At 37.8% G+C, this 12,911-nt stretch overlaps 1 protein-coding gene across 3 annotated transcripts in view; it reads right to left on the bottom strand.

Annotated features, from left to right (window-relative positions):
- The window catches only part of LOC106091584 (lysosome-associated membrane glycoprotein 1), a 28,815-nt gene extending 17,081 nt beyond the window's left edge, over positions 1 to 11,734 (bottom strand). Inside the window, exons 1-2 of one of the 3 annotated variants that reach the window (XM_059364856.1) lie at positions 11,480 to 11,734; positions 11,282 to 11,369 (exon numbers count right to left, since the gene is read on the bottom strand). In XM_059364856.1, coding sequence (XP_059220839.1) covers positions 11,282 to 11,342 — 61 coding nt within the window. In that variant the 5' untranslated portion in view covers positions 11,343 to 11,369; positions 11,480 to 11,734. Of the gene's footprint in view, positions 1 to 11,281 lie in introns of all 3 variants that reach the window. The other 2 variants (XM_059364857.1, XM_059364855.1) reach the window with 2 other exon arrangements.
- Between the last annotated feature and the right edge of the window lie 1,177 nt (positions 11,735 to 12,911).

Genomic DNA, 12,911 nt, shown 5'->3' with positions numbered 1-12,911 from the left:
ATACGCTCGAGAGTATCTTGTATGCGATGAGGAGGAGACTTTTTCTTCTGTAGTTGGCACATTCCGTCTTGTCTGCTTTCTTCTTGTTGTTGTTGTTGTTGTTGTTGTTGTTGTAGCAGTGTATTGTACACTGAGGCGGCAGCCCTTGCCGATGAAGGACTTCATCGGGTCAATCCCGTACGTACAACCTGCTGCCATGGGATTGATCTGCTTTCTTGTGTAGGGGACATGCGCCAAATCATGGAAAGGACCGAGAAGGACAAATCAACACCTACCATCTACAAAGTCGCTCTCGACAGCCCTCTACGTTCAAAGGTATTTCAAGCCATGTCTGAGTTTGGTGTCCCTGCAAAATTAATAAGACTCTTGCTGATACACGTTGCTTTGTAAGATTAGGATAGAATCTCTCCAGACTATTCAATACCAAACGAGATTTCAGACAAGGAGACAGCTTATAGTGTGATCTCCTCAATATGGTACTGCAGAAGATTATACGAGATGCAGATGTGAATAGATATGGCACACTAATCACAAGATAACACATGCTACTTGCCTATGCCGACGACATCGATATCATAGGTCGGCCATTGGAAGTAGTAACTGCTTGAAAGAATCGAAAGAGTCAGTGAAATTGGGTCTGAGAGTAAATGGAGATAAAACAAAAATGGATGGTATCAACTCCCAAAACGCCTTGTACAAACGAGCAGATAAAGAAAATGGAAAAATTTGGGAACCACAACTTTGAAATAGTCAGTAACTTTATCTACCTCGGCACCGCCGTAACCGAAACAAATGACACCAGTTTTGAGATTAAGCGAATAGTAATTCTGGCAAACAGATGCTACTTTGGATTAAGAAACAAGGCCACCCCTGGACAGACTTAGATTACACTATACAAAGTCACTGATACTACCCGTGTTGTTATATTTTTCTAAGGCATGGTTACTTAAGACAGTAGATGAGGCAGTGCTTGAATTGTTTGAGAGAAAGATTCTTCGTAAAATATATGGACCAGTTCGAGTTAAATGAGAATAAAGGCGTTGTATGAAACACGAGCTGTATGACGACGATAGAACAGTTACACGTATCAAAATACAACGACTGCGTTGGCTAGGTGATGTTATCAGAATGGACGAAGAAGCTCCAGCAAAGAAGTCGTTTGAAAGTACGACCAAAAGCCCGATGGAAAGATCAAGTGGTGGGAGACACCTCGAAACTTGGTGTCAGAGATTTTAGAATGAGCGCAGAAGATCGGGGCGCTTGGAACGCTATTCTTCGTCTGTCATAGCCAATTAAAGTAAGTAATTAATTCCCTTGTAACAGAAATCCTCACAAAAGCGTTTCTTTCTTTTTTACAATAAAAAAACTATAACGGCAACCCTTCCATCATATGTTTTACCACCAGCATTATTTTGATAAAATGTATTGTTTGCGTAGTGTTATCGTAAAAAATTAAAATAGAAGAGCTATATTTGCTAAAAATTGCTATTTTTTAAAAGACAATGAACGAAAATGCAACCAATTTTTCTGTTTTTTCATAAAGTTGGCCCAATTTGAAAAGCGTTTCGTCCACGCTCTTGGTGCATGTAAAATTTCCGCTCAAATGAAAATGTTTATACAGATTTTTTTTTCACTATTTTTTATATGGAGTTTCACTGTGAAAACTGAACTTAATACCCACCTTAAGGGAAACTATTTTTTGTGAAAACTTTCCACAGTGAAGTCAATACCTTCATTTAGCCATAAACGCCATACCAAAATTCATCAAAATTTATAAAGAAGACATATTTTCATTGATTGAATTTTATGTTTTTCCAAATGCATTTTTTTATTAAAAAACGAACCTAAATTGTATATTTTTAAGATTTTTTTTATTTCAAATAATACTGTAAGAAAAAAATTCTTTGGAAAATTACTAAACAGTTAAATTGCCTATGCAACTGATTCAGCAAAATGATTGGTTCATTTCTAGAGCAAACGTTATAAACATGTCTTTGTTTTATACAATAATCTATGAATGCTCGATGACTGTGTTAAAATAATGAAAAAAAAACAAAGCTAAAATCAAGTCTTTTTTTGCATCATCTCAATACTTCAGTAATATTATATTAGAGGCCGCTGTGACGCAAACGTTGCTTTTCCCTTTTGGAGGATGGGTATGGATTGCAGTGAAAATTTCATATACGTATAGACTAAAACTTAGATACGGTCTCTATTAATTGGGTGTTAAAAACAACTCACCAACAACGACATTGATTGAGAGTGTTTAAATTGATTGCATACATTTATAAGGATGTAACTGTAACCTTTTGTGGGGGAAAATTCAAAGATTTTTTTTGGCAGATTTGTAAATACTCCCATAAAATTCCTAGCATATTTTGATGCACTTATTCATATTTGCTTTATTTTTCGTTACACCCTATTATATTTTTATATAGTATTTGGATAAATCTTCACTTTCTTGTTTGCTAGTACTTTTGTGTAGTGATCACCGCCTTCCTTTATTAGTCAAAGTTTAAGTGACAAAACAGCTTATTTAACTAAAGATAAGAACATGGGTACTATAAAGATAACTACATTGGTCCAATTAAGATAATTGCATCCCACAGAGATGAAGAAGACAAGAGGTTGGGGTAACAAACATACATCACTTATGGAAAGTATGTACTTAAAATCTAAAATTAGTCGAATTATTTGAAGATTTACACTTAAAAAAATTAATGCCTGCTATTCAGAAAATAAATGCTATCAATAATTTCGGTAAGTTTAGTGACGAAAAACTAACGTCGGATTTTAATAACTAAAGGTAGGTAGGTATTTCGTTCTCTCATTGTGAAAAGTAGAAATGCTCAAAACTGCCTTTTTTAATAAAAAGACATATTGGCAACCCTCCCATCATATGTTTTTACCACCACCATTTATTCTGGTAAATTTGTGTTTGCTTAGTTTTATCACAAAAACTAAAAGTGAAAAAGCTTTATATGGTAACAATTATTATTTATTTAAAAGACAGTAAAGGAAATACATCGAATATTCTTTATCACGTTAGCTCAATTTGAAAAACGTTTCGTTCACGCTTTAACTAAATTTCCCATGAACCTACCATTAAGGAAAATGATAAACTTCTCTCATATCAATGAATGCAGTCCGATAAAAGTTTATGCTCAATGTTAAAAGGCCTCCTTTTTTTATACCTAGTCCGAACGGCGTGCCCTATAGTGACACCACTTGGTTGAAAAGTTTAAACATGGCAAGATACCTCACAAATGTGAGGTATCTCAGTGTACAACACACTGCTACAACAACAACAACGGGATTTGAACACAGGCGTTTGGCGTCAGAGGCCGGCATGCTAGTCTCTGCGCCATGGTGCCTTGGAAACGCACGCAGTCTCTGGTGTCAATAAGAAAACGTTATTAAAGGTGTTATCAGACTATATGTTCTTGTCTTATGACATGTCACTTTTTATGTATCATTGGTATTTCATTATGTGTGTCTAAATTGCCAATTTACATACGATTTATCATTTTTGCTTACAAACTAGCATGCATGTACTAATTGTTAAAGCTGTGAGGAAGCTGTTTAAACCATAAAGTTTTAAAAACAATTTAATTTGGGATTGCTTTCATTTAACCGACAACAAAACCAGCTGTTTTTGTCAGAAGGAATAGAGCATCGCTCTAAAGCGTGCTAAGTTCAGCCGGGCCGAATCTTATATACCATCCACCATGAATCGTATTTGTCGATCTCTTTTCCCGGTATTTATTTTAAGGCAAACAAATGTTAAAAGAAACGAATTGCTATGCTATTAGAGCTATATCACGAATTGCGCTCTCTTGAGGCTCATAAAGTCAAGATTGGAGAGTGGTTTATATGGCAGCTATATCAGGCTATGGACCGATTTGAACCCTACTTGGAACAATTGTTATAAGAAATAACGAAACAGGCCATGCAAAATTTCAGACAAATCGGATAGGTATTGCGTCCTCTATCGGCTCAAGTAGTCAAGAACCCAGATCGGTTTATATGACAGCTATATCAGGTTATGGACCGATTTCGACCTTACTTAGAACCAGAATCAATGGAAGTTCAAAATCTCTCAGTTTAAGAGTAAAGTTCAAAGCAGCGAACAGAGCGTACAAGCGCTAAGGCTTCCGATGGGGAAAAGTGTAAGAGGAAACTCTTAGGGCATTATTAACATATTAGGTCTATTTTCCGTCAGATACCAGCTTTTTGGTAAAATTTAGGGTTCTCATCCCTGGGGTGCTTTTCATGTGCCATTACAATGTGAAATGGTTGTTGTCACATGTCTAAATGTTGAGGTGGCGATTCTCATCAAGCTCCTGTGTGAGCAATCTCGTTTCGCCCAAAGGTGAGATCATTCCGGTCCAAACGACCGATCGCCGCGGGAACAGAGTGGCCATTGGTTATTTAAAGGCGCCAATAACTCGCCTTGTCATATCGATCATCATAGGCTCTCAGTATTTTTGCAAGAGCCGGTGCCACCCGATCTCTCACTAAGACTCTCCGCTCGATACTGCTGATTGTCCTCGACTACCGGAACCTGTGGACGCGCCCGGTAGCTCGCAGCTAATATTTTCGTGACAACAAAGAACACCACACAGATCGGACCTCAAAGTTCCAGCTTGTGTAGTGCACACAGCTATCCAGTGCCGGGGGAAATAATGAAAAGCTTAAGTGTTTTATATTTAACGCTAATAATGTATAATACAATTTACCGATTCGTGCATTTATACAATAAAAATAATGGCATTTGTGAAAGAAACACCTTTTGGTGCTATTATTTTGGTTGCGGTAATGCACAGTGCACAAATGTATATGTTTTCAATGGTTACCATATTTAACTAACTTCCCTATCACATTAATCGCAATAAAAAGAGTTTAAATGTGTATATTGTTGTCCATTATGCAGGTAATCAATCCTAATGGTGCTATTATTTTGACCGGTACTGTAAGTTGTTCACTGTTTAAATGATCAATCCATGACGATGTTTCGCCTTTAATAAAACACGAATTGTCCTATTCTTATTTTTCAAACTTTGCTTGCGGGCTCTTAAGTGAGTGTAGTAGTCGCAAATACAACAGCTGTCTAGAAACCATTCACAATAGAGGATGAGGTGATATTCACAACAAATGCTGCAGCATGTTGTTAAAGTGAAGAAACAAAGCGCCGAACAATAACTGAAGTTAACGGTTTATTAATACAGACATACAATATGCTAATAGGTAAATACATACTTTTATATTAAATTTCTAATCTAATCTAATTTTAATAACACTCAGATACAATTGCTTTGATTTTTTGCAATTCATTTTCAATCCCATGGCAGGTTGTACGTACCGGATTAACCCGATGGATGCCTTCATCGACTAGGGCTGCCGCCTCAGTGTACAACGCTGCTACAACAACAACAATTCATCAAACTGTTCATTGTGAATGGTGTTGTAAAAAGTATAGCCCTTATATGCAACCTTAGTCTAACCACATTTGACGTCACTTTGTGTCTCATTGAAACAATAAAAACAAAGCTTGACATTTAAAATAGCTTGTTGGAAATCAAGACAAGTGAAAAAACCACAAGGTTCAACTTATAAGCAAAAAAAAGGAAAAAAAAATAGCCCAGAATAAGACATAACGATTAGATATGGCTAAAAGAGGTAGGTAATTTAAAACCTGCATGACTGTTCATCAAATGTTAGCAAAAAAATTAATGAAAAATTGTGAGGAATTGTGGGGTGGTAAAACAGAAATAAATTCTTTCTTGCCACTCGGATAGATATTGTTTTTTTTATTGGTATTTTTACGCTTGCTTTGTCTGACAATAATATGGTGAATATTTTCCATCAAACACCGCCATAGAAAATATTTCGAAATTTTGTTTTTATTTATCAATACACCCTGAACTTGGCAAAAGGTTCATAAAAACAAAAAACAAATCAAGCAAAACAAACGCCTACTAATTCTAAGTTATCTAAAAAAAAATGTTATGACTATCCCGCCACAGATACTTTGCAATAATTATGGTGGTCTATTGTCTAACATGGGGAAAAACAGCAAACAATGTTTGGCCTTTTGTTGTTGCATGCTTTCTGGCCTAGCACAAATCCTCACAACAAAATTTAACACATAATTGGTTTTTGTGTTATTTAATCTGCTTGCCTCCATCTGGTCATGCAAGATGAGGGTAGCTAATGATGCCGGTGTTTGTCATATGTGTTGTGTATACCCAGACTTCGGATCTTTTTTTTTGAAAGTTTTCAAATTAGTTTTAAAGATAAACTATGTTATGAAAATAACTAAAAACTAAAATTTCCACAAGAACCTCCACTAATGGCATAGATTGAAGCTAGGCATTTATGGCAATGCACAGCTGATCCATTATATTGACTTCTAACAAACACAAGTCCATATACTCATAGAAAAGTCTCTCCACACTGGTTTTGAAAGACTTCTCTACCAAGGGGTGTCGTTATGCCGCCGCTTATCAATGGACCATAATTTGAATTAGGCAAAATACATTGATATGAGAGAGGCCTCGGTGTTCTACCTTAATTAAATCCAATTAATAGTCATTTCTGCATATTCCAGAGAATGCAAAAAAATATGTTGTGTGTATCTACAAAAAGAGTGTCGCTCTTAAAAGGTTTTCCCCACCATTTTTTTCAAATAAAAGTTTTGTGGCCAAATCAGTACATTTCAATCGATCCCTAAGGTCGTTTGTCCATTGACTTTGTTCTAAGACTTGTAAAGGCTATTAATCGAAAACTTTTCCATAGTTTTTGCTTTTTGAAAATATTTCTTTCACATGAATATCATGCTCCAGCAGAAAGCCAGGCAATATGAATGACTGATAAGCCCCATACACAAGCATTTGTTTTCAGTTTATATACCCACCATTTGCGGCTGGTACAAAGTTTTTGTTTTAATTTTTTTTAGTAAAACTTTATTTTAATTCTCCCTTTTTTTCAGTTGTTTAATCGCAGTTGAATAACATGTAAATACCAGATGTTTTTTTTTGTTTGTTTGGCAAATTGCGGTATCGTTGGTATCATTGAATGCAAAACAAGTCACCAACTAACTAATCATCAAAGGGTACAGAACAGATTTTGTACAACTCTCTCATATAACAGATTAATTGCATGTGTGCTGAGCAAGTTTGGGTAAACGGAAGGGGTTATGGGAAAGTCGACAAACCCAATCGGGTGAATAAACCTTTTTAAGTGAATTGTCAGTAGTTGCTGACAGGAGCCAGCTTGAGTAGTTATGAGGAGTTTACCCTTTGACCTATCCTGGTAAAAGATAGCGGCCTGTTTGGTGGAACAGATACTTATGGATAGACAGACTATGAAGTGGCAATGGAAAAGTATATAGGAAATCCCCAAACAACAACAAGAGCGAGGCAAAGTTGTGAAAGAGGTCTTCATGGGTCTGTTATTGTGGGTCGATGGATGGGCTAAATGTGTCTTCCAGTTTTCGCAGAAAGCTCTCTAAGGATCTGAAACCACTATGGAGCATTTTGAAAGTCGACGGAGTCTAGTAGTGGGGGTAAATTAGTCATCCAGGTTTCGCAAGCTGGTCTCTAAGGATCCGAAACCTGTTGGCAGCATTTTGAAAGAGTAAAACCTGGGCGGAGTTTAGCCCTAAGACGATTCAGCTAACGGCTGCGACGCATTACGACGATGTAGCCAAATGATATCGATGTCCCTCTGACATACCACAGTGCAATCCCATGGAAGCCGGTTGTATGTACCAGATTGATCCGATGAATTTATTCATCGGCAAGGGTTGCCGCCTCTGTGTACCACACACTGTTACTACAACAACAACAATGCCGAGCCACAGTCCTTGGTTGGGGACATGATACCGGGGAGGAAGGTAGTCTGGACAGTGAATTCGTTTGAACATTACAAGTTAACGGAACCGCTTTGTGTACTACTGCTATGTTGCAAAATTCAGGACCATAAGCCATAAGACCCTTGGACTTTGTTACGATTAAGCGACGGGAAGTAAGGGATGATTTTTACCCCAAAGGCCGGGAAATCAAGCCACTCTCGGCCAAAGATCTACAGACATATCAGTCTCTCATACCGAAAAGACTAATACTCATACCGAAAAGACTATTAGGGACCGTCTCGAGCCGTTCACTGGTATGAGGCTATCACCACTCTAAACTTTGGACGGTTGACAGTGCCCTTCATGATGATAGGCGACTTCACTTTGGGGGCCTTCTTGGACATTGAAGCGGCTTTTAATATTGTGAAGTTTGAGTCCATACATGTAGCCCTGGTGGACGTGGGAAAGACAGAAAAACAGAAAGAGATCTGTCCTGGATGGGGTATGGATGTGTGACTTTGGTCTTTGTGCAATGATCCCTCCGCAAGATGATCGAGAAGGTGCAGGGTACCGCTGTGGTGCTGATCTCTGGCCGAGAAAGGCGATGTATGCTATTCTCGATCTTAAGCCTTCACAGCTGTATATTAAATGTGTGGCAACGAAGATCGCCCTAAGAAGGAGGGGGTCAAGTATTTGGGGCTGCTCAAAATTTGGGCATTTTTCTCTTGTTGTTCTTGTTGTAGCCACATTTGCATGAGGAAGTCCATAAGACCGATCGCCGTGGAAAGTGATAGCTATTGTTAACTTTATTCTTGTTAATTCGACCATATAAGCAATAGCCGGAGGCGGCTCTCCTCTCCCGAGACTCCATCTGATGAATGGAGCATTACACTATCCTCCACCTGTGGGCGCGCCCTATTGCTCCCAGCTAAGCTTCTCGTGACAACAATGAAGACCACACAGATCGGAGCTCAAAAATTTATAACCTTGTGGTGCACGGTTATCCCGTGTCTTTTCTGCTGGAAGGTGCTGATAGGACGTGGAGGCATCGTATATTCGGCGTGACTAATTATATACCAAAAGAGAGATGTCTGGGCTGAAAGTACCCTTCTCTTCTCGGGAACTTCTGTATACACGGATGGGTTTTAATCATATGGTGGACCGAGATAAGTCTTTTTTGAATATCTTGAAATCAGAGAATCGCACAGTCCTCTCGAAGAATGTAGCATCTTTCCGGCGCAGGTCTTCACGAAACTGAAACAATCAGCAGTATCGAGTAGAGTCTCATTGAGGGTCCGGGCGGAACAGGGTCTCGCATAAATACTTAGTTTCTATTATACTCTATGGAGCCCACCGTAGCACATAAGTTACCAAGTCCGCCTATGACGCTGAACGCCTGGGTTCGAATCCTGGCGAGACCTTAAAAAAAAAATTTTTAGCGGTGGCTTTCCTCTCCTAATTCTGGCAACATTTGTGAGGTACTATGCAATGTAAAAAAAACTTCTCTCCAAAGAGGTGTCGCTCTCCGCTGTGCGAGCTTGCTCGGACTGCTAATAGGAGTCCTGTACGGTCAATTGTGATGGACACAAGGTGATGCAGACTTCAGCAAGGTGTGCGATGACGAGCAGGAGCCTCAGACAGTCAGCAGTTTTGTTTCACACCCCTACAATTGCTAGAAGACTGTAATCCCTCCAAGCACTTATTCCTCTTGCCATTCTAGTCCACCTGAGTTCCTACCTTTTGTCTTGTGCGAAGCCGAGGTTTGCTATTTGAGTGCCCAACTAGTCCCAGTGCATTGCATAATTATCGATATTATCCTTCGGACTGTCCCAGTGACATGCCTTCCCAAAAGCCAATGGACCTCTCTGCAAAAACATTTCTAGCCCATAGATGCATTAAGAGTGTTCGCGTAGTCAAAAATTAGTGAAAATTTGCCAAACTGTTACTGGAAGTTGTTCGTGTACTTTATTTGCCAGCAGAAGAGAGCGGGAGATTGCCTAACTTAATTGAGAGCTTGAAAATTTCTGCTGGATGTTTTTCCTAGCAAAAATTTGCAGCATCGAACAGCTGTTTTATGAAATCCAGCTGTTTAATGCAAATAAATAGCAAAGGAGAGTAAAAATTTTTCTTACTCTCCTGTAAATTTTAACATGAAAATTACGCAAACAAACCTATTATAATGCCGTAATAGTCCAAATTCAATACCGCTGACCATGGCGAAACAATTAAAGGTGGTCTCATTCGTACAACAACCACAAATCATATGGTGCAATCCGCCATCTTTCCATCAAGGTGATCGTCGTTTTGTATGTATACGTGTGCGTGCATGAGCGAAGAATATGCGAGAAAGAAGATAACAACAAAGTGAATGCAAACAAATATCTGACATCTTAATTCCGTCAAACCCGACCGGCTGTTAACAGCTGTTCGCGTGAGACCACCTTTTAAAATCTGCCTTGAATGCTGACGATCTTTAGCAGGCCGTTCATAGTTGTCATCAGCAGGAGCTGAGATAAAATAAGCCCCTGCGAGGAGCTCTACGATATCCCGTCTACTTAATGAGAGCCTGATCAAATTGTTCGAAGAAATTCGATCGTCTCCACATTATAAATTATAAAAAGCTCCCTTGATAGCAATGAATACAGCCATTATGTACATCTTGGCATCGAGTCCGTCGATAGACATTGTACGTACGAATTTTTTCCACCCAAAAGAACAAGAACCATCGGTATCAAATCTATGGCGTTAAAAAACATAATAAATTACCACTTCGGACCATGTATTTAAATGATTTCATTTTTTAGGAGTTATTAAAAATTGGTAAGTCCCCTAGCTGTGTGATGACAAATTCATCGAAACTTAATTTCTGTTTAAAAAACAAACGCAAATGGCAATACGAAGGAAAACAGAATAACAAAGAGAAGCAAACGAATAAAAAATAACTGGAAATTTTGTTGTTTTAACTTCAATAGTTAAATTTTTGTTGTTGTTTGTGCAGCCCCTCAATTGTCGTCAATTACTTTTTGCTGTTCCTTAATGACAAAGAATAGAGAAGTGTTGAGTTCGTATGGCAATTGAATTTGTTGTTGTACTGAAATTACACGACGACACCAACAAAAGTAATAGAATGCATTTCACTAACAGCTGGTTGACAACAACAAAAATGAAGAGAGAGTTTGAAGAGAACCTTTTTATTATTTAACCCCTTTTCACCTTTCTCATCATCATTTCCCTTTATCCACACAAAGAGTTTAGTTTTTTTGTAGAAAGATAAAAAAAAATACCAAACACCAACAACAACAAATAGATATGGAACTGGCGAACAAAGAACAAGAATTTCTGTAAAAAAAATAATTACTTTGCACTTTTCCCCCAATTTTGGGTCGTTAAAATTCTGGAAAGTTTTTTTTTTCATACAAAACTTACCTGTAATTAAGCAAGCCGATGACAAAAGTAAAAATATCGCCGTTGATTTATTATGAAACATGTTTGCGGCTGGCGCTGCTTTTTTCAGCTAAAATTGAATACTAATTTACTTAAAAAAATATATTTGAAATAAACAATTTCAAGTAATTCTTTGAACTTTCTGTTTTCTTTTCAATAGAAAAAAAAACTATTTCGCACCAAATCAGACTTGGGCTTTGATGTGTGTATTCCGTCGTTGCTATTCCTTCGTGTTTTTCACAGTTATTTAATGCGTTGTAATTAAATTATAATAGTACGTGTTTTTGCGTTTTCAACAAAAAAATATATGTTTAGTTATTTTTTATTTTCTTTTTTCTGTCTCTTCTCACAGCACGACGCGATGTGCAACAGCGATTTCGTTAAAATAACAATTAGCAATAAAATATATGCAAATGAATGGATTGTGGCCTCCACAGAGCAAAGTCGTTCTATGATATGTGCTGACGGCGTTAATTGATGACAAACGAAATTTAGAGAGTGTTGCCATATGAGTTTATTCACGAAAAGGTCATGGTTGAATTAAGAAGGCTAAAGGCCTGGTTATGCTTTCGTAAACATACCGTAAATGTAGGAAACGTGTCAGCTGTTTTGTTTTGGCTTATGAATACACATACACGTCTGTCGACCGTAACCGGAAAGTAGAATTCAGTAAAAACAAAATTTTATGTTCTGTTTTCGTGTCAGCTGACAAAATTTGAAGTTTGCACAAATTTCGAAACCAAAAATTTTATTTAGAAAACTGCTTTTTTCCTACTTTAAGATTACTCTGTGGAATTTATCACAATCTATTGTTAATAGTTTAGGTTGAATGGCTAGCCCACCATGAAAAGGTGAGTTCGTTCGGTGGCCAGTCTGAACTGTGGTGAAAGAAAATGAAAAGATTTAATATTTGTGATAAAAAGAATTTACAAGAGGAGAGAAAGAAGGTAAGCGCCAATACGGCTACGTTGTATGCGCTAATCCATGTTAGCACTATGTCGTGAAACTGGAGTCTGTTCAGGGAATCCACATATTCCGCCAAGAACTTCGACCTCACTGTCCTAGAACCCACGGTCTTGAGGGGCGCCATATATGTATACTGATTTCGAAAACTGTAAATCCCTCCCCAACATTTCCTTTGCGGCTATCGTTATGGCACAGAGCTCTGTCTGAAAGGACAAACACTCATCCACACTTGAGGTATGCCTGAAGTTTTTTTGTTAATAAAGTCAAGTCTTTTTTGCTAATAAAATTGTTTCGTTTATAATGTCAAATGCTACGTTTTATAATAACCATAATTGCCTCTTTACATTTACGATACATGTATTCTAAAATTATGGTACGTTTATGAGAGCTTAACCAGGACTTAAGTCACTTGCACAAGATATATTCATTTACACGTAGTGGCAGCTGCCCAACAACAAAATATTGAGTGCACTCTCTGTCAAAATCAGTGATTAGTGCAACTCTGATTTTTGGTATGTTAATAGTTCGCCCCATCTTACATTGTTCGTTTGTGTGTTATGGTTCTTAACTGTAATGCACACATAACCAAAACTCTTTGACGGATAGTGCACTTCGCAAGAAAAAATTTTACTCAGCTGTTTTTCGG

Source organism: Stomoxys calcitrans, chromosome 3, assembly GCF_963082655.1.
Source record: "Stomoxys calcitrans chromosome 3, idStoCalc2.1, whole genome shotgun sequence".
Classification (NCBI taxonomy): domain Eukaryota; kingdom Metazoa; phylum Arthropoda; class Insecta; order Diptera; family Muscidae; genus Stomoxys; species Stomoxys calcitrans.
This window is presented reverse-complemented; position numbering and strand designations above follow the sequence as displayed.